Below are 22,494 nucleotides of genomic sequence, written 5' to 3' on the forward strand. Positions count from 1 at the left end.
TTGACGCAGATAAGTATGATACCACGCCAGTTACTACAATCACTGAGAGTTCCTTTCTTTAGTATCTTCACTATAATTTCATTGGTCCACTTATCTGGCACTTTTTCCCTTTCCCAGACTGATATAAATAGAGGGGCCAGGATAGATGCTGCTAATTTAGGATTTACCTTGAACAATTCTGCATTCAAGTTATCCTTGCCAGGAGCTTTCCCATTTTTTAAGGATTTGGTGGCTTGAATGATCTCTTCCTTAGTTACGGTTTCTGTGTTGATATCCAAGATCTTCTTTTGCCTCCTGGATGTTTGCTTCCTCTTTAGGTGGCTCCTTGTTCAGCAATTCTTTGAAATGTTCTGTCCAGTGCATTTCTTGTTCTTTTTCAGTTGTTAGTAGGTTCCTTGTTTGTTCCTGATGAGAGTGTTTGTTGATGTCTGCCATTATGTTACACTAATAAAATGATACCAACAGGATCTTGTAAGAGGGACAAGGCAAAATGCCACATTTATTGTAAATACAACAAAATATTACTATATGCAATTTCTATATAAATCCATTCACACACACACATTCACACAGGTTCTGCAAAAAGGTTGTTATAGTTACCAACCTAGACGTTGCTCGTGCCAAGTCACTGGCCAGGTGGCCTGGACATGAGTGGAGCCGAGTCGTTGTCAGATGCGCATCCGATGCTCCTGGAGGGTGGTCGTAGAACCAGACTCAAAGAACATAGTCCCTGGATCCAATTTTTATAGGTCTCAATACAAGTTCAATACAAGTCTATGGAAGTTGCTTCATTATGCTGAATTTACGATTGAGATGACCATCAGTCAGCAGGTGGTACATCCATGACAGTTCCATGATGGCTAGGTGTTATCTTCTTGTTCTTCCATGATGCGTTTTGGGTGGATTCAGGTTTGCCCTCTGGGGGTCATCCGGTTATCTCCACTTTGCATATTCTTCGTCCCATCGATACCAAGGTTGAAATTCTTAGGATTAGGCTGGCACCATTTACTAACCAATTATTTCCCTGCTTCAGGCTCTCAATTCCATGCACTCATTGTTCATTCTTTTACTTAACAACACAATCTATGACTCTTGATTCATTCAACAAGTTTTATCCCACTATCTATTTTTCCCTCTTTGGATACCAAGATTTAAATAGGCATGACAAGGCGCCCCCGTGGGGAAAGAGCATCAGGGTATTGTTTTAAAAAACAGCACTGTTTTCTCAAAGTTCTTATCACTTTCCAGCACAGACTCTTTATCCTGTACTGGCCTGAAATAATTAGCACTTTGGCCTTGCATTTGTTTGAGTGAAATTCAACAGCATGGAACTGATGTTCATACCCTTTTACAATACCTATATACTCTTTTGTCTATCTTTATTTCTACTACTACATAATTATAATTCTGTCATACTTACCTAACTTTGAGGGTGACCCAACAATTTACCACTGAGAAGCTGCGTCATTTTGTAAACAGTTCCTTGTTCACCACGAGCAACTGCATCCTCTGCTTGTGTTACCAGATTATCAATATAATACCATTTGTCCGCTGTCACAAGGCGTTTGACCTCCCAGTGTACCTTGCTATAATGCTTGTGGTATTTGTCCTTTAGCCTGTGGGATTTTGTGTCTAAAACTTTTTTCTTCAGGGCTCATCTGGTTTCTATGGCGTTCCATGTACTGGGTGTAATCCACTCCTTCCTTCTCTTTTGCCTGTAGCCTAGACAGGCTTCACTGCTCTATTTATAAATTGCTGTTACTTTCTCCCACTTCTTGTTGATCTCTTCATCTGCATTCCCCTCCTCTTCATCAAGGTCTGCTTGAAACCCGTTCTTTAACTGCAGAACGAAGGTTTTCTGAATTTCAAGGGACTTTAGCTTGTCAATATCATAATGTCTATGTCCCTTGTTTGGTGGACTCACACAGCTCAGTTTTAGCTTAATGAAGGCTGTCACAAGGTGGTGGTCGCTGCCAACATCTGCACCCCTTCTCACTTTCACATCTGTCAGTGAGCGTTGCCATTGATCATGATATGGTCAATCTGGTTCTTATCTCTGCCATTTGGAGAACACCATGTCAGCTTGTGAATTTCACAATGTTCAAATAGGGTTCTACCGAAGACTAGGGAATTCATATTATAGAAATCAACAAGCCTTTCTCCGTTTTCATTCATGGTGCCACACCCATGTCTTCCCATTGCTCTGTCGTTGTTTGTGGTGTTCTTACCGACCTTGGCATTCAGGTCTCTCGTGGCGTGGTACTCTCTATAACTCTGCCTGTAGTGTAAGGTAGAATTTGTCCTTTACTTCTTCATCGCTGTCATTTGTCGGAGCATAGCACTGAATCAGGGTGATATTATGTTTCCCTTTCAGTCTGGCCCTCATAAGTCTGCTGCTGATGGATTTCCATTCATGCAGGGAATGCTCCACTCCCTTCTTCAAAAGGATGGCAACACCCTCATGGTTTTGTCCATCATCCTGTCCAGAAAACAGCAGTTTCTCCCAAGGCTGCTGTTAATCTTCCTGATCCTGTCCATCTGCTCTCGCTGATACCCAGGATGTCTAAGCTGACAATTATTTTGGATGCTTTGAAGACTGGATAGAGGGTGCCATTTCAGTCTTAATTCAGGACCATCCTCATTCCTGCTTGAGAGCAGGCAGACGTCATCCATATCTAATCTTTTCCTTCTGAAAGGGGGATGGGCCTGTTATACACTTCCTACACACACACTTCCTTTAACACCAGAGGGTGTTAAAAATAAGACAACATAGGCCAGGATAATTCCAATTGCTCCCATGTGACCAAAGCAATAGCAGTGTTCAGATCTTCTTCCCTCTCCAGGGGCATCTACAAACTTCTGCTTGTGATGCCAAACACATTGTCATGACAGGACATGAGGATGTATGGTCGAGGTGATACATCCTCACTATATCTAGCTGTGTGGTAAATGCAACTCTAATGGACCTTGAAAAATCTTGCTGTGTAGAGGTGCAACAGGTTCTGGTTAATTCCAGGAAGCAGTCACCTCAGTTGTGAGTTTAAGTGGTATAGATTAGTGTATTCCATAGCTGACAAATGTGTAGATCCTGTACAAGTACAAATACAATGTATTTTTAAATACTTACTACATTTAAGGTCTTTAGAAATACAGTAGAACCTCAGAGTTACGAACTCCTCAGGAATGGAGGTTGGTTGTAACTCTGAAATGTTCATAACGCTGAACAAAACATTATGGTTGTTCTTTCAAAAGTTTACAACTGAACATTGACTTAATACTGCTTTGAAACTTTACTGTGCAGAAGAAAAATGCTGCTTTAACCATCTTCTTTTAAATAAAACAAGCACAAAAACAGTTTCCTTACCTTTATTTTTTTTAAAGTAATTTAACACTGTACTGTACTATATTTGCTATTTTTTTTTGGGGGGTCTCTGCTTGCATACTTCCGGTTCCAAATGCAGTGTGTGGTTGACTGGTCAGTTCATAATTCTGGTGTTTGTAACTCTGAGGTTCTACTGAATTTACATATTACATGCATTAGATATTTTTTCAGAGTACAGTTAGTAGTAAAAGTAGTTTATCATGAACTTACAGATAGGAAATCTGTCTTTGTATATGACACAGATAAGACATTTATTAAAGGTCTAGTTAGTGTACCCACATTAGGACCCAGTTTTATCATGGGACCTTAATTTGATCTTGACACATCTCATGAATTCTCCTTTTGAATCCATAGCAGATTGTTCTTTATATCATTTATATATTTAAACACTTTTTATAATATCCATTATATCAGCAGGATGGGTGAGGAAGTTGCATGTTCTTATGGCAGATCCACCATTCACTGTTCTTCATAAAGATAACACTGTCCTCAGAGCTCACCCCAGATTCCTTCCTGAAACGTTTTCTGAGTTTTATAACAATCAGTTAATTTTCTTTCTGAAATCTCATGGTCATAAAAGAGTATAAACTGCATAATTTAGTTGCTAAAAGAGCTTTTGATTACTACCTAAATGGGACAGGAGAGTTTTGCAAGTCTGCTGAACTTTTTATTTCTTATGTCATACCAGTCCTGCTTAGTCATTACCTTCTTGGGTGAAACAGCATATTGAACAGGCATATAGGGTAGCATCAATTCCTCCTCTTATTGGAGTTAGGTCACACTCAACCAGAGCAATAGCTACCTCTATAGCACATCTCAGACATGTTCCAATTCTTGAAATACAGGAATATATATAGGAATATATTGCAATCATACCTTTACAAACACTATTCATTTGATTTGGCATCAATATTAGATGCCTTGTTTGACAGCAGTTCTGCAATTCTTATTCAGTTCGGACCCTGAGTCATACCATTCAGTCCTGGGGTATTGGCTTGTCTAGCAAACTTATGAGTGGGAATAAGCAGAGAATGCTCAAAGAAATGAAGGTTACTTGTATCATGTCCTTCAAAATGGACTCTGAATATTCACCCCCCCCCATCCCCTCTTCATAGGAGACGTAATGAGATTTGACTGCAGAAGTGGTCAAAGGAATTGTGGCGGCCTGTAGTGTCGCACCCCTTTTTATAGCCTTGCTCTCGGAATGGTCAGGAAAAACGAGGGAAGGGACTAGAGGAGGTGTGCAAGTTCTCCAGCGGGCACTGCCACATAACGTTTCCACCATCTGATATGCATGGGATGATGCATCGTATGAGTGTGACTATGCAGAGTCTATCTTGAAGAACCTTGGTTACAAGTAAGTAACCTCCATTTCTGTTCCAGATTTTGGTTCCTGTTACCTCTAAATTGTTTGTTATTTAGTGTATGTATTGTATTACAGCAGTGCCAAGAGTCTTCCTTTGTGCTACGTAATGGTGCAGTTAATGGGGGAACAGTTAAAAAAGCGAGAAAGGTGTGATCTGTTTATTAATTTTATATTGCGGTAGAAGAGATATAGCTCTCTCTTGCTCTTCTATCCTGTCACCTGGCAATTAAAGCTGACAGTATTTTTAAAATACTAATTCTGGTCCTTTAAGTACTAGCTTTGAATGTGATCTCAATAACCTGTTGCATAGATTTACTTTTCAACAAAAAGTTAATCTTTACATGACTAGTAAAAAATGCCTCCATGTCTAGTCTCTAGAAAATTCTTTTGTTGATGGCAGTGATTATTTCTTTGTTGAAGAATCCTTTTCTGGCAAATGAAGTTTATAAATGGCCTTTAAATATCCTTGTGTTAGTTACAACCTGTTGACTTATTCAAGTGCATATGACAGATTGAACCATGTTTGTTGTGACTATAAGATCAGCTGGCTGAAAGATCTCTGAACCGTATGGCTGTGCTGTCCACACTGCCCCGATTTTTAAAATCTCATTTTGTAATTGTCATGCAATCAACATCCATATTAATCAAAGGAACCAGTCTTTGTCTCCTAATGCCTAGCACAAGTACAAATGTGGTTCTCGATAATTCGATACAAAGAAAACCGTTCAAGCTTTTCCTATTTTTTCTTTGCTGGCCTTCTGATAGGCTTGCAGGGGATTCCAAATATTGCCGGTAAGTTGGCTCTTCAGTTGTTTTACTAGCTTCTTGTTCAGAAATGTATTCGCCTAAATTCTGGCTGAGCTGTGCTTGATAAAGTCTGGAGGACAGGGAGCAAAGATGTCCTTCAGCTGCTTTTCACAATGTTGGCCTGATCCCCAATGTGTAATATAAGGCAGCCTGAAGGATTGGGCATTGATGTGAATAATGGGAACATCAGGATTATGATTCATAGAGTCCAAGGCGAGAAGGGACCATGTCATTATTTAATCTGATGTTCTGTATAATACAGGCCATAGAATGCCCCCAAAATAATTCCTAGAGCATATTCTTTAGAATAACTTGACTTACAAATTCAGTGGTGGAGAATCCACTTTGACCCTTGGTAAATTGGCCATGACAATCCCTCTGATCAAGATCTTCTCTGACAGGAAGCAGACAACGTTCTCTGAAAAGGCACCATAGAGCTGGTTCCCCTCTGTATTTCCTCATTCCAAAGAAGGGCCAACTGACAGGCTGTATTCTGGATCTCTGTGTGCTCAATAGGTTTATAAAGAAAGTCAAGTTCTGGATGGTGATGCTCCCCTTGATTATCCTTTCCCTTTCCTTTCCCAGGGAGGTTCGCAGCTCTCAACATGAAAGATGGCAATTTCCACATCGATGTTCACCCTGCTCACCAGAAGTTTCTCCATTTTATGGTTGGAAACTCTCATTATCAGTTCCATGTCCTTCCTTTTGGTATCGCAGCTGCTCCCTACGTCTTCGCCGTCATTGCAGCCAAACGGCCACTCAGTATTCCCCTACCTGGACAACTGGCTCCTCGTTGCGTCATCCCACAGGCACCTCTTATCAGCTATCTTGGCCCTTCATGGTCTACTCTCTGCTCTTGGGATTTGCATTAACAAAGAAAAGTCAGTTTTCGTACATACCCACCAGATCACCTTTATTGGTGCGTGCCTGGACTCCACCTCTTGGTGAACCACTTTGCCACTCTCGCTTCTATCATTACCTTGCACTGCACCTCACACCGCCATCCACCGATTTCTTTCCCTACTTGGCCACATGGTGGCCTGTAAATCCCTAATGCCCCATGCCCACATCCATATGCACTGCCTTCAGCTATGGCTCCTGTCTATCTAAAAGGCACAGACAGACCGCTTGGACAAACCCATTGTGCTTCACCAGGTTGTTCTGGCCTCCCTTGCATGATGGACTGACCTGTCCGAAGTCCTGGTTGGCACCCCCTTTATACCTCCTACGCTCTCTCCATGGATGCCTCTTGCACTGCCTGGGGTGCCCACCTGAATGGTCACACCGCCCAGGGCCTCTGGACAGCACGAGAAGCTAGGATGTGTGTCAACATCTTGGAGTTGAGAGCCGCTTGTCTTGCCTATCAGGCATTCCTCCCCCTCACACAATCCTATCGCATTCAACTTTTCTCCAACAACATGGCTGCAGTAGTCTATATCAACAAGCAAAGTGGCGCCAAGTCTCCCTCCCTCTGTGCGGAGGCTGTCCACATCTGAACCTGGTGCATCAAGCAGTGTCATGCTACAGGCCACATATCTCCCCGATGCCAACAGCTCCCTCATGGACATGCTCAGCAGGTTCTTTTACGCAAACCATGAGTGGGAACTGCACAATCCCAGCCTGCATTCCATTTTCCACAGGTGAGGCTCCCCTTACTGGAACCACTTCATGACCAGCAAGAACCATAAACTTCCCCTTTATTGCTACAGAGGGAACTGTGGAGGCAGTCCCCTGGGGCGCAATACCCTTTTCCTCCCCTGGATTGGCAACTTTCGGTATGCCTTTCCACCCATTCCCCCTGCTTCCCCAAGTCCTGGGCAAGATTCACCGGGACTGAGCAATGGTCATACTGATAGCCCCCTTTTGGCCTCACCAGTGTTGGTTCACCTCACCTTTGTCTCTCCGCTCATCCCCCACTCTGCCTCCATGGACATCTGGATTTCCTCACCCAGGTGTAGGGACATCTCCAGCACCCCAATCCAAGCTGGCTCCACTCATGGCTTGGTATTTGGATGCAGCTCGCAAGTAAACAGGGCATGCTCTACCTTGGTGTGCAAGGTCCTCTTGCACAACAGAAGACCATCTACCAGGGCTTGCTCTCAAGCGAAATGGAAACCACCTGAGCTCACCGCCACCATTATGTTCTAGACTCCAAATCCATTGCTATTCTCTTTTGACCACCTTCTTCAACTCAAACTATTGCTTCTCACCCACCGTGCTATATGGATCCACCTGGCGGCACTTAGTGTCTTCCTCCCTCTGGTGGATGGCTGCGCTATCTTTACTTACCCGACCACTGTTTCCTCAAAGGTCTGCTCAACGTCTTTCGACTAGTGCTTAAGTTGACCCCTTCTTGGGACCTTAATGTTGCTGTCTCTGCTCTGACCAAGCCACCCTTCGAACCCCGCATGATGTGCTTGGTCTCCCACCTCTCAGTGAAGGTGATCTTCTTGGTTGTCATCTTGTCAGCATGAAATGTTAGCAGATTGGCAGCCATGATGGCTGATCCCCCCCCTTTCACTCTCTTCCATAAGTACAAGGTCTCCTTACACCTGTACCCCAAATGCATCCTTAAGGTAGTGTCCACGTTACACCTCAAGCAGTGCATCCACTTCCTGATCTTCTATCCCAGACCCCACGCCTCCCACAGAGCCAGAACATTGCACTCTCTTGATGTCTGCCGTGCACTGGCCTTCTACCTCCAATACACCCATGCCTTCTGCACTTCATCCAGGCTCTTCATTCCCATTGCTGAACATTGCAAAGAACAAGCCCTCTCCTTGCAATGCATTTCCAAATAGATCTCCTGTTGTATTTACGAATGCTACATTCTGTCCAAGATACCTCCACCTCTTGAAGTCAAACTGCTCCAGGGCTTGAGCATTTGGCCCATAAACTGTAAAGTGGATCAGATTAAGTCTGAGCTGTAAGTAGAGCCACATAAATCTCCTGATATCATATTGCTGTGGGAAAACTAATCATCTTTACCACCTATAAATTCTCAATAAACAGGATTAAACAAGAAGCTCTTTCAATGGGGAATTAAAACTGGTGGAGAAATGGGATACTAATGTTCAAATACCCTGTAAGCTTTATGCAGTGTTTCAACAGACGTGTGCTTTTAGGAGGTATCTTAGTAAAGCAGTAAGGCCAGCTGGTTTATACTGATTATTTCCTGAAGAATTATCACCTATTTAATGTCATCTGTAATGCCACATGGCACAGCATACTTTTTCATCGCTGTAAGGTATGGATCTCTGATTTCAGAAGTGAAAATCTTAGAAATATATTTTAACACGAACTGATACAGATGGCTGTCTGGGTTTTTAGTTCTCTCTTGTTATTCCTTTTCTTTATGTGGCCGAGTTTTATGTAGCTAAAACACCACTTTTCTATGGTATTATTTGAAAAAATATTTTAAAACAAGTTCAAGTAAATTATTGAGCCACAATGCAAACGTGTCTCAGTGTTTGAACCACTAGGTTGATGCCATAAAGTATTTATCATTCAGTTTCTGGATCAGCTACTTTAGTTGCAGGGGGTTGTGGCAGTAAAGGAAAGGGGATGCTCCCAGTCTCCCCTGGCCAGCTGTTGCCCCCTTATTGGTATCTAAATAATATTACCAAACACATCTACCAGGCCATCTGCAAAGTCCCAAGACTGAATGCATATCATAGGTCTAAGCCTGGCTTGGTGCACTGATACCATCTACTACCCAAGTGATGCCATCAGATCTCACGTAGGGTGCTCTGGCCAGAAATCTGAGGTGGATTATTTAAGTCGATGGTGAGTTGCTATGTCTTCGTATTATTTTCTCTGCTATTCTATTTGGAAAGAGGTTGCTCCTCCAGTGCCAGCAATCCTTTCACTAGGTAACCTTTCACCTTCATACACACAGCCAATATTGATTCAAATAGTATATTGTTTGCTTGTTTTTCAATTCACTACTGGAAACAAAAAACATATTTTATTCTTCTGGGTTAAAAATACATCCTGCTTTTTGGAAGCCTTAACTTTGTAGACAAAACATATTAATGAATTCCTGGTGCTGATCTTTTTCTCTGTCTTGTCTTTGGTTATATAGGAATCTGCCATTCTGAAATAAGAAATACAATACAATAAAATACTCGTACTGTACTCACTGGGAATTACATGACTGTTTAGTGTTCTGGAGCTGGAGGGGTCTCACTAGCAGCTAAAAATCCAGAATCTATCCACTGGCTTTTGTCTCCAGTGGCTCATTTGCTTTCTGTAGAGGTTAAGGAAATCTTTAAAGGCCTTCAGGCTTTTGACTGGGACTTGAGCATTAATTCTGGTGTGAACCACTATCATGCTAATTTAGTCAGAGACTTGTTTTAGTCAACATTATTTATGACTTTTGGATGCGGTATTTGTTTACTTTAACAGACTGTACTGCCTAATAGTCAACTCTAACCTGTATGTTACAGCCTTTGTTATTTATTAGGATCTTGGATATTTTTTATTTTGTCTTTTTTACTGTATTTTAGTATACAATCTGAATGTAAATGATATTCAGAATAAAATGATTTGAACTAAAATAACATGCTTTCAAATTAATAGCTTTCTGCATAAGATTGCAAAATGCACTCTTTGTCTAGTCCTAAGACCAACAGTTCACAATAAACTATATTATTTTTGTACCTATAAACAGGCTTTAAATATAAAGTACTCTGAAATGAAAGCTAAACAAATTGAGTCTAATACTTGTTTTTCACTAGTGAGAGATTTAGAGGGAAATCAACTCTAAGCTGTGCAAAAAATAGAACCAAATTACTTGCTTCTTTCATAACTCATAGATTTCACAGCAGAAATATCCCTTTAACCATTAATTCTATTTGTATTAACTCCATTTGATATTGTGCACTCTAGACAAGATGTTGTTACTTATTCTTCATCATGAAATTTCTCTAATCTCAAGGGTTTCCAACATCTCTGGTTTGATTTTAAAACTCAGGTAAACTCTTCAACTAATCAGCAACTACATATTTTTCAACATACCCATCAAAACAATTGGGGGGCCCAATCCTTTACATGCATAATTCCCATGTGCCTTTGGGAGCTTTTGGTATGCACGGAATGCGGGATTGGGCCCACATGAGAATCATAGAATATCAGGGTTGGAAGGGACCCCAGAAGGTCATCTAGTCCAACCCCCTGCTCGAAGCAGGACCAATTCCCAGTTAAATCATCCCAGCCAGGGCTTTGTCAAGCCTGACCTTAAAAACCTCTAAGGAAGGAGATTCTACCACCTCCCTAGGTAACGCATTCCAGTGTTTCACCACCCTCTTAGTGAAAAAGTTTTTCCTAATATCCAATCTAAACCTCCCCCACTGCAACTTGAGACCATTACTCCTCGTTCTGTCATCTGCTACCATTGAGAACAGTCTAGAGCCATCCTCTTTGGAACCCCCTTTCAGGTAGTTGAAAGCAGCTATCAAATCCCCCCTCATTCTTCTCTTCTGCAGGCTAAACAATCCCAGCTCCCTCAGCCTCTCCTCATAACTCATGTGTTCCAGTCCCCTAATCATTTTTGTTGCCCTTCGCTGGACTCTCTCCAATTTATCCACATCCTTCTTGTAGTGTGGGGCCCAAAACTGCACACAGTACTCCAGATGAGGCCTCACCAATGTCGAATAGAGGGGAACGATCACGTCCCTCGATCTGCTCGCTATGCCCCTACTTATACATCCCAAAATGCCATTGGCCTTCTTGGCAACAAGGGCACACTGCTGACTCATATCCAGCTTCTCGTCCACTGTCACCCCTAGGTCCTTTTCCGCAGAACTGCTGCCTAGCCATTCGGTCCCTAGTCTGTAGCTGTGCATTGGGTTCTTCCGTCCTAAGTGCAGGACCCTGCACTTATCCTTATTGAACCTCATCAGATTTCTTTTGGCCCAATCCTCCAATTTGTCTAGGTCCTTCTGTATCCTATCCCTCCCCTCCAGCGTATCTACCACTCCTCCCAGTTTAGTATCATCCACAAATTTGCTGAGAGTGCAATCCACACCATCCTCCAGATCATTTATGAAGATATTGAACAAAACCGGCCCCAGGACCGACCCTTGGGGCACTCCACTTGATACCGGCTGCCAACTAGACATGGAGCCATTGATCACTACCCGTTGAGCCCGACAATCTAGCCAGCTTTCTACCCACCTTATAGTGCATTCATCCAGCCCATACTTCCTTAACTTGCTGACAAGAATACTGTGGGAGACCGTGTCAAAAGCTTTGCTAAAGTCAAGAAACAATACATCCACTGCTTTCCCTTCATCCACAGAACCAGTAATCTCATCATAAAAGGCGATTAGATTAGTCAGGCATGACCTTCCCTTGGTGAATCCATGCTGGCTGTTCCTGATCACTTTCCTCTCATGCAAGTGCTTCAGGATTGATTCTTTGAGGACCTGCTCCATGATTTTTCCAGGGACTGAGGTGAGGCTGACTGGCCTGTAGTTCCCAGGATCCTCCTTCTTCTCTTTTTTAAAGATTGGCACTACATTAGCCTTTTTCCAGTCATCCGGGACTTCCCCCGTTCGCCACGAGTTTTCAAAGATAATGGCCAATGGCTCTGCAATCACAGCCGCCAATTCCTTCAGCACTCTCGGATGCAACTCGTCCGGCCCCATGGACTTGTGCACGTCCAGATTTTCTAAATAGTCCCTAACCACCTCTGTCTCCACAGAGGGCTGGCCATCTCTTCCCCATTTTGTGATGCCCAGCGCAGCAGTCTGGGAGCTGACCTTATTAGTGAAAACAGGAAAAAAAAGCATTGAGTACATTAGCTTTTTCCACATCCTCTGTCACTAGGTTGCCTCCCTCATTCAGTAAGGGGCCCACACATTCCTTGGCTTTCTTCTTGTTGCCAACATACCTGAAGAAACCCTTCTTGTTACTCTTGACATCTCTGGCTAGCTGCAGCTCCAGGTGCGATTTGGCCCTCCTGATATCATTCCTACATGCCCGAGCAATATTTTTATACTCTTCCCTGGTCATAAGTCCAACCTTCCACTTCTTGTAAGCTTCTTTTTTATGTTTAAGATCCGCTAGGATTTCACCATTAAGCCAAGCTGGTCGCCTGCCATATTTACTATTCTTTCGACTCATTGGGGTGGTTTGTCCCTGTAACCTCAACAGGGATTCCTTGAAATACAGCCAGCTCTCCTGGACTCCTTTCCCCTTCAAGTTAGTCCCCCAGGGGATCCTGGCCATCCGTTCCCTGAGGGAGTCGAAGTCTGCTTTCCTGAAGTCCAGGGTCCGTATCCTGCTGCTTACCTTTCTTCCCTGCGTCAGGATCCTGAACTCAACCAACTCATGGTCACTCAACTAACTCATGGAATATGCCATCATGTTTTCTAAGTTTCCTTAATACAATGCAAATTTTATTTCCGAGAGAATTTCACAGGATGAGAACCTCCAAAAAATAATTTTTTAAATTAAATTTTACATATTAGAAATGTTTGACGTATAGTGCAGCCTTTGGTCGTGCAAGTATTTATGAATATATTCAGTAAGCTACAAAGTTACTTTGTGAAGATAAATAAAGGTACATAAAGCTTAAATTTAAAGGTCCAAAATGAGAGCTATAGAGAAGAAAGGAGTCCGCAAAAAAGGAAAGGGAGGGAGATGGAAGTGTGTCTCTAGGGTGGGCTCAGAGGGAGTTTTTACCTTTGACCTCAGTGGCAACAGAATTAGGCCAACACTGAGTGACTTTGAAAATCCCACCCCTAGTTTCCAACCAGTCATAACTAGAGTAGTTCTCAGCGATGTTAGAGGTAAGCCAAGAAGGGCAAGGTTTCCAAAGAAGGAACCTAAAATGTCCAGCCAGGTGCAAACAGGTAATTAAAACCTGAAAAGTGTGTAATCTCTACTTTGGGTACCTAATTACTGTTTTTTGCCTGAGTACTTGTGCTGTGCATGGAAAATTCAGGTGCCCATTTTAAAAAATCTGATGCACAGTGCCTGTCTGATATGTATGCACAATTACTATATGTGCATGTCTAAGTTGTCCATTTGTGAATGCTGATGGAAGCGTGTATTAGATGCAGAATTATGCATGTACATAGTCTGTAATGTTCTTTGTATAACAGCTGAATTGATACTGTGGGTATTGCCTCTCAAATTAAAATAGCCACCTCCAAGACCTCAGAGAAACAGGAGTGGTTGGGCTACAAGATCTAGTGAAAGTCTAAATGAAAATATTAGATATTATTAGCTCATTCTCTCAATCCTCATCTCGTGTATTACTTGATCTTATTAGGTTTAGGCTTTTGTTACTTCACTGTTATGTCACAGCCACTGAGCCCAAAAACATAAGAATTTTAAAGAATTATCCTGTTTGTAGTTAGGTGTCTGGGGGAGAGTTCTTTGTAACTGAAAGCTCAAAAATGCGATAGTAAAGATAAAACTATTTGAGCTGGTAACAAGTCAGCTGCAATTTAGTGATTTTGCACATGCTTTAGACCCTAATTCAGGAAAGCACTTGAGCGTGTGTTTAATTCTCACAGACTTAATGGAACTCAAAGCACATATCCTATCTTAGGATATGTTTACACTGCACGAAAAAACAAAAACCCTGCAGCAGCAAGTCTTAAGAGCCAGGTCAACTGAGTGGGGCTTACCACACTCTGGGACTAAAAATAGCAGTGTAGACATTCCTGCTCAGGCTTTAAAACCTGGCAAAGCAGAGAGGGTCTCAGAGGCCTGAACTCCAGCCCAAGTGGCAGTGTCTACACTGCTATTTTTAGACCCATAGCATGAGCCCAAGTCACTTGACTCAGGCTCTCAGACATGCTGCCTAGGGTTTTTTGGACAGTGAAGACAATACCGTTAGTGTTCCATATGTTCACCCTCACTAGTATCTGAGCACCTTCCATGTAAAATCACTAGAGACTTTGCTATTGGACTTCATGGAGTCCATGGCTCATCTCTATTTTGGCATGTAAACTCTGCTGCTTGTACATTTTTCTTTTCTTTTTTTAAACCCTTGTTTAAGCCCTTCTTCCTGAATACCAATGTTTTCCTAAGTGAGGCCCTTAATGTGAAGTAGAACACTCTGGGATGGATATAAGTGAACTCTCTCAGATCCACACCAGTTGGAGTCCGTTTTCTTTTTCATGTTCTTTTTAAGGGACCTTTGTTTCCCTGATTTTATTTTTGCTGTTTAGTTCCTGTAAAACCCTTCACTTTATATCAACTTTGAGCTTTGGTTACTACAATGTGCAATTGCTGTGAAATATGACAATAAATGTCATACTATGTCGTACTAATGGGACAGACTTCCCCCTGCTGCAAAGAACTCTGTGAAGGGGTCTACCTAGAGCAGAAAAAATTGAGGGGTTCCCTGCAAATTTTCCCCTAAAGGGGAAGTGGTTTTAGATGCTGTTGAATTTGCAGAGGGCAAAGCCTCCTGATCCTGGGGATGACTCATGCCTCTTCTGACTTTCCATCCCCTTGGCAGCACAACTCCAGTAGGAAACATGCTGCTGCTGGCTGGGTCCCTCTACAGCTGTTTATAAGCAGCCATGGATTCCAGCAGCACCAACTCCCATTTGGATATCTGTGAGGTAGTAGGGGATGTGGTGCCACTAATTTGCCCCTGCCTTGTCCCCAAATCCCCTACACAGTTGGCACTTCCTCTCCCTTTCTCCAGGTAGTAGGCAATCGATCCTAAGAGTAATACTTTGCATCTCAGGATATTAAAGTGCTTTACAAACAATGAAATAAAGATTAGACATTGCAGATGTTTTCTATGTATTTGGTTTGATTAAATCTCCACATTTTGGATATTTAAACAACTGTATAGGATTGTTTATAGATGAAACTGCTAGCATTTCAATTAAACCATATTTAAACATAAGCATTATTTATGATATAGGAGAGTCTCTGCTATAAAACAAGTGAATAGGAAACAGTAACCCGAGAATTTATGTGCTCTGTGAGTCTGGCAATTAGAATGTGAAGAGCTGCAATTATTTATCCCTTTAATTTGATAAGTACAGCCGGCTTCAGAGTCGTGACTAGTGCTATACTACATTTCTACTGGATTAGCAATGGCCTTTTATCAAATGACATCAACAATATTATTAAAATCTATACTAAAAATATAACTCTACCAGAGCGAGAATATGCTGTTATCAATTCAAGTTAACGTATATATCAGTATCAAAGAGCATAAATGCTTTTTTGTTAGAACATATTTTGTGCTTGAAGAGAGTCTAATTCAGACGTAGAGCTCTTGTTGTGTTTCTTTGGGATCATCTTTTCTTGTGTGAGACGTAGAGGCACCTTTGTCCTTAACACAGAGGTTCCTGTTTACTTTGACTTTTTGTGGGTGATGATGGTTTCACATCACAGTAGCTAAAACCATATCCAGAAATAAAGTCCTTCTGAGAGATTTCATCTAAATATGATTCATAAACTCTGACAGTGCTCCACATGTTATTCTTCTCCAGAGATTTATGCAAGAGTTCTTTCATTTTCCTGTTCTCTTTGGAGGTAGATTCCCAAACTATTTCAAGTTCACCTTCCACTTCTCTGAAAGAATGAAAATAAAAAAAGAGGATGCTGATTTCAAACATTCAAATCCAGTTTGTTTAAAAGTTCATTTGTACAGTATATACCTTTAACATTTAACAAATAGTGTTATTGCATGATACATGACTTCAAGTACCTGAAATGTTTTGATTAAATTGGTCTCCACTGTGTTTAAAAAAACACATTAAGTATTTTAAAAGGTTAAGAAGAGAGGATGTGATTAGAAGCAAAACAGGAGTTCTGGGCTCATGCATGTGGTTATGGATCCCGCTCAAAGCACTAGCCTGTGATCAAAACAGTTCTTCCTTATTCCTCCACCATTTCTGGGGAACATCATGGGTCAACTTCTCCTGTTACACCAGTGCAACTCCCTATTTAAGTCACTGAGAGTTGTACTTGCATAAACGAAAGGAGAATTCAAGCCCATGTACTTGATTTTGCTCCCTCTCTGGACATCTCTGTACATGGCACTTGTACTGCAGGGATGTTCAAAGAATCTGCCAGCAAAAGTCACTCATACAGTGAGCAGATATTAGCCCCCTTCCTTAGGCATCCAATAGCATCACCTGCAGAGTGCACTTAGCCCCGAGAATAGATCCCAGCTGCTCTTGAGCATCAAGCCAGTTCTGACAGTTTCATTGCAAATACTTCTTTTTTTTAAGTTGACTAGTTTTGGGGACAACCTAATCTAATGTTGACAAGTTGATAAAATAACCCTTTGAACAAGCCATGATGATTATCTGCCACTTGCTCTAGGATGCGAAGCATGAGAAGTCTGGTAGATGGTATCTTTAGGCTATCTCCATTACCAAGGAAAGGAGCTGACTTCTTCCTGCACTTCACAGAGCTACCTCATACACAAAAATACTCTCCAAGCACTCATTGCCTGATTGAATTTGACTCACTTCCCTTCTTGTCAGATCTGCTGAGATCACACACACACAGTCTTGTCAGAAGGCAACTGAATGAAAATGGTGGTGATTTGATATCTGTTTGTATCCTAAGCCTCAGGCTTCCTCTGGTCTTGTGCAGTGGCTGGCTTTTATAACTGCACTATGCTTTCGGATAGGCTCACAACCTACTATCTCAATAAAAAGCAGGTGGCTCTCTTCTATTCCCTGTATACCATGTGGTCTCAGATTAGTGCATTCTAGATCAGCCTTAAATAAAGGAATATGTTGACATAAACACTGATGCGTGAAAGTCAGAATCCTTGTATTTGAGTGTAGGATTTTTTAAATTTTGTGATAAAGATCTGTGTGACTTCCAGCTGTTATATGGCAATAAAGGTGTTTCAGCATCATAACATTTAATTGTACTACTCAATTGTGCATCTATCTACATGCTGCCCATACGCTGATATGCAGTGCCACTCTCAGATGTTCTGAATTTTTCTTTTTGGATCAAATGGTCATTTTAAATCTACACCACCTCTCTCTCATACATACACATGCAGCATGTATACACCTTTCACACATATAAGCCTTAAAATCTGGGCTCATTTAAATACGTTTGCCTAATTTTGTGCCTCATTCAGAGGGTAAATATTTTGCTTTGTTTAGACTACAAATTATCCCCTCAGTTCATATTCCAGTATCCATTACTAGACTCTCTACCTTATTCTTGGCTGGACAGACACTGCACAACCTCAGAAGATAAAGAACCACTTGAGAAAAAGAAAAGGAGAACAGTATGGTGCTAGCGTTGGTGCAAGAAAAGAGGTTACTCCAGCGCCAGTAATAAAGTAAATTATGGTATGTCTGCTTCACATGAAAGTGTAGTTCCTTCCACTGTTTCCAAAATGCTGCTGTCAAAATCACCTTTCTTGCACTGCACTCTTGAAATCCTTCACTAGCTTTCTCTTGCCTTCCAAACCAAGGCCCTATGCTATCCTTCCCTGCCTATAGCTCACTCCCTTGCTCTGCCACGCCTCTCTTCTCATTGCCTCATTTCTATGTTTTTTTAACTCTTGTCTGCATTTTCTTCCACTCCATCCTTTGTGTTTGGAACTTCAGAAATGGGTGAAACCATCTTACTGAAAATGACTCTTCTACTGTGTACATCTGTTATTCAGGCAGGCAGGTATAAAAGAGAAGCTTGCTGACGTTTGTAGGAACTTCACACTACATGCCAAAGATATTCAGGAAGGGCAATAAGAGTACAGGGGAAGAGGATCCTGGATGCTTACTACATTCCCAACAGCACTGAACCAGGGCGAGAAAATGCAAAATTTAAGAGTTTGGAGTGCTGGCTGCTTAGAAAGGCGGAATGTTACATCATTTACATGAGAGATTTTAAGAACTTGACAATGTTAAAAACCTTTGTTTTAATAAGATAATGCTGCTTTCCATCTCAAATTAGACAATGAAACCCACTTTCAAAAGCAGAAACCTAAACAGTAACTAGCAGTGCTGAAGACAACAGTGAAACTGAAACAATTAAGGCTGCATGAGACTTTTTTAAAGAACTGCTTCTGGAAGTACAGTTTGACCTGACCCTATTGGTGAATAAATATACAGAATAGTAGGTGAAGAGAGTGGGTGTCTCTGAGGTACAGCAAAGGAGTACTTGTGGCACCTTAGAGACTAACACATTTATTTGAGCATAAGCTTTCGTGAGCTATAGCTCACTTCAAATAAATGTGATAGTCTCTAAGGTGCCACAAGTACTCCTTTTCTTTTTGTGAATACAGACTAACATGGCTGCTACTCTGAAACCTGAGGTACAGCGGAAGTTTCAACAGGACAATTATTGTGTCCTTTATGAGAGAAATTGAGTCCACCTCAGAAAGGAAATAAAATTAGTTTAGTATGGATCATTGCATCAAGACCTTTCTTAGCCTCTCCAGGTAAATGCAGGTATTAGCATATATCCTTGGCCAAATTTCTCTTCACTGTTGTGCAGAAGGCTGTGTGCTAGTTTCTACAGAAACACTGAAATGCAGTCACCGCTAGAGAAAGCGAAGTGTTGTTAAATTTAGTGTGACAGGCCTTATAGTGTAGAAATGTGAAACATTATTCAGGGTGGGGAGAATAGCACATCTTAAATATTTCTGATTTTCTCCCTCAGACCTTTTGTAGCCACTTCGCCCAAAAGTGGCTTAGAATTAAAACTGTGTGTTAAAAAGGGGTTTTATGAATTCATTTTGGTGACAAGTGTTTAAAAAAATAAACTCCTCCTCTGACACTTCCAGTCTCTCTGGAGCACACCCAGAAGCCTTCACTCCTACTGAGGGGATTTCTGGGGAGTAAATGCTGTCCCTATACCACAGAGAGGAAAGTAAAACAAGCCCTGAAATGCACCTTTTCATATCTCAATTCTTTTGTGAGATTTAGTTTTATCCAAAAAAAAAAAAAAAAGGAAGCGCCCATCAAATGGAAGGTCTTCTGTTGTTTGCTGTATGTCAGGGGTTATAGCAGAATTATATAGCCAAGATACTGTCCTCATTACAATTGCAGAGATCAAAATTCTAAAGGAACCATCAATAATATTCAAGGCAGATGGAATAGATGTCTTCACAACCGGACTGCCCTCTGCCAAAAAGCCTTTGAATTGTTCCCTGGAATCCATGGGGAATTTCTGTACAAAACCAACAAACAAAGCTAACAGTGCCTGCTGATTAGTTGCATCCATTTTTGGGGGGCTGACTTGAACCTCCCTTGCCTTGACCCCTCATTGGCAGGCACGACTACGAAGGAATTTTGGGCCAGATGAGCGTAAAACCACTGAAACCCCATGGCAGGCACATGGGAAATGCTTGTCAGTGTGTTTGGCTGTGGGAGCCAACAACACAGGTCTATTCCATAAGGCCTTTGCTGGCTCTGAAAGTGCCTCATTAATTGGGATGCTACCCTTCTCAAGTCTGCACCTTGGGAGAATGTCCAACAGCTTGTGGGTATTCTGTAAAAACTTGGTTTGTATAATGATCACAGAGGCCATTCTTCAAAGCAAATTCTGATTAGGATTTATAAACTTCTGGGACTGTGAGGATGAGCCTGGAACTACTGAGTCCTCTGGGGAGAGCAAGGATAAATTGACTGGAACCAAAGTAGCCGCCTAAGACAGAGCTCATTCCTCCAATAGCTCATCTTGTTGGGCTGGTTGTACAATAGGAAGAGCTTCTAGTTGCTTTTCTACTACATGAGGTTCTGATATGGATGGTTCTGGGGACCTTCTGGAACAGGGTGGAGCTCTAGATCTGGAGGATCAAAGAGTCCCCTAAGGGTTTCACATCAGCCAGTATAGCATTGGAGGCCAAAATGTCTCAGGCTGCACTGGCTTCTCCTTGCTGTGTGATTGGTACAAATCCTGGTACCAAGGTTGTCCATCTTAAAGTGGCCTGGATGATTCACTGGACTTTCTGTGGCTTGGAGGGGATTAAGAAGAGCTAGACAAGTCTGACCCAGACTGAGAGGGGCCCTCCGAATAATCATTCGGCATAAGAAGCACCCAACCAGGCAGGGCTACTTGATGACTAAATCTGTCCAACTCCCAGCTGGGCAGAGACAAGGCTGGTACTGGTGGTGGTACTGCAGTTGGCAAGGTGAATGTTTCTCAAGAAGCAGGTTCTGTTGGAGGCAGTGCATAGCCTGGCATCAACACGCAGGCTGACAAAGGCCCTAGCACCGGTGCCAACGTTGAAGACTCTCTGAGGACCAATGGAGAGTGCACTTGGGTGCTGGAAGATGCAGATGAGGCAGTCTCCGATTGTTTCCTTTGCCCAGATGCCAGCAACATTCTGTGTCCGGTGCTGAAAAGGTTGAGGGCCTGGGAAGAGACGAAGGTAATAACCGCCCTGCAGACTCCTGCATCAACGGCAAATCGGGCAGACAAAATGGTTCTTCACCACTTCATATGCCTGAGGGGTCATAGGCACTAAAAGAGGCATCACTGAAACAGCTTGTGTTGGTACCAGGCTCAATAGCCACCATGAAGACGGATGTGCAGTTGACGGTACAGTAGGAGGGGGTTTTTTGCCTTGGTAGTGGGAGACATGGGCTAATGCCCCAGTTCTACTCTGGGTACCTGGTGAATCTCATTGTTGCTCCAATCTCTTTGAGGTGGAAGATGAACTTCTCTTGGAGCAGGAACAGCTCCTAGCAGTCTTATGGATTTTTTGCAAGGGACCTAGGTGACCAGATTGCAAGAACAAAATATCGGGACACATGGGGGGATGCCCGGCCCCGACTCTGACCCCTGCCGCAAGCCGTGGATCGGTTAGGGGTGCATGGCCCCAGCTCCCACTGCAAGTGGTGGTCTCAGCTGGGGAAGGGGGTTGAGATGCAGGAGGGAGTTCAGGGTGCTGAGACCAGAAGGGAGTTTGAGTGCAGGAGGAGGCTCAGGGCTGGGGGTTGGGGTGTTTACCTCAGGCAGCTCCCCGGAAGTGGCGACATCTCCCTCTGGGACCTAGGCGGAGGAGCAGCTAGGTGGCTGTGCGAGCTGTCTCACCCGCAGGCACTGCCCCCGCAGCTCCCATGGGCTGTGTTTCCTGTCCAATGGGAGCTGTGGAGCAGGCACGCATGGCAGGGGCAGCATTCAGAACCCCCCTGGCCGTCCTTGCACCTAGGACCCAGCGGGAGATGACGCCACTTCTGGGGAGGTGCAACGAGCCAAGTAGGGAGCCTGCCAGCCCCGTCACAACTGGACACCCGGGAACCCTACAATATTGGGACAAATGGCATCCTGATCATATGTTGGTTGGGACGCGGGACAAAGTTAAATATTGGGACAGTCCTTATTTTATCAGGAAGTCTGGTCACCCTAGAGGGACTCTACAGGAGAAAGATTGACCTCTCCTTCTGCATGAAGAGGAGTGCAAGTCCAAAGGCCTGTTCAAACTCTCTGCCATAGTAACAGTTGACTATGCATGGAAAGAATGATCTGGTGCCAGTGCTGAGGTAAGCCTCTAGCCTGTTCGAGGAGGTGCAGCTTGAGGTGTAGATCCCTGGAAACTTGAGTATGTTTCTTGAAGGGGTGGCAAATGCAACTCCTCTCCTTGATGTCCTTCCCCAAGATGCAGCAAACAATGTGTGTAGGGATCGCTTTAGGAATAGATACCTCACACAAAGATCAGTGATTGAAGTCCAGAGAGTGCTGCATGCCCCTGGAGCGTACCACCGCCAACTACATTAACAAATAAACTAGAAATAAAACCTGAAAACGATAAAGGAAACCTGTCTAAAGGATACTAACTGCTAACTATTTACAGAGTTAAATAAGCTAAGAGCTAGCTATGTCGCAGAGAAAAGTGTGAGGAGAACCACTCACGGAGTTCCAACTCAGGCTGTGAGCGGTTGTCCATCCCTGGAGGTCAAGGATGATCTCTTTCACAGGTTTTATTTTTTATTGATCCTTTGGTGACTGAGGAGTCCAATCGCTGAGC

At 42.7% G+C, this 22,494-nt stretch overlaps 1 protein-coding gene and 1 long non-coding RNA gene across 4 annotated transcripts in view; one reads left to right on the plus strand and one right to left on the minus strand.

Moving 5' to 3' along the window:
• Nucleotides 1–22,494, plus strand: part of LOC311529234 — a 51,370-nt gene that overhangs the window by 21,063 nt on the left and 7,813 nt on the right. The window lies entirely within an intron of this gene.
• Nucleotides 13,045–22,494, minus strand: part of CEP89 (centrosomal protein 89) — a 133,326-nt gene continuing 123,876 nt past the window's right edge. For all 3 annotated transcript variants that reach the window (XM_084645036.1, XM_084645035.1, XM_084645034.1), the window contains one exon: nucleotides 13,045–16,112. In XM_084645036.1, coding sequence (XP_084501162.1) covers nucleotides 15,872–16,112 — 241 coding nt within the window. In that variant the 3' untranslated portion in view covers nucleotides 13,045–15,871. The remainder of the gene's footprint in view (nucleotides 16,113–22,494) is intronic.

This window comes from Lepidochelys olivacea, assembly GCF_965140295.1.
Source record: "Lepidochelys olivacea isolate rLepOli2 genome assembly, chromosome: 12".
NCBI classification, from domain to species: domain Eukaryota; kingdom Metazoa; phylum Chordata; order Testudines; family Cheloniidae; genus Lepidochelys; species Lepidochelys olivacea.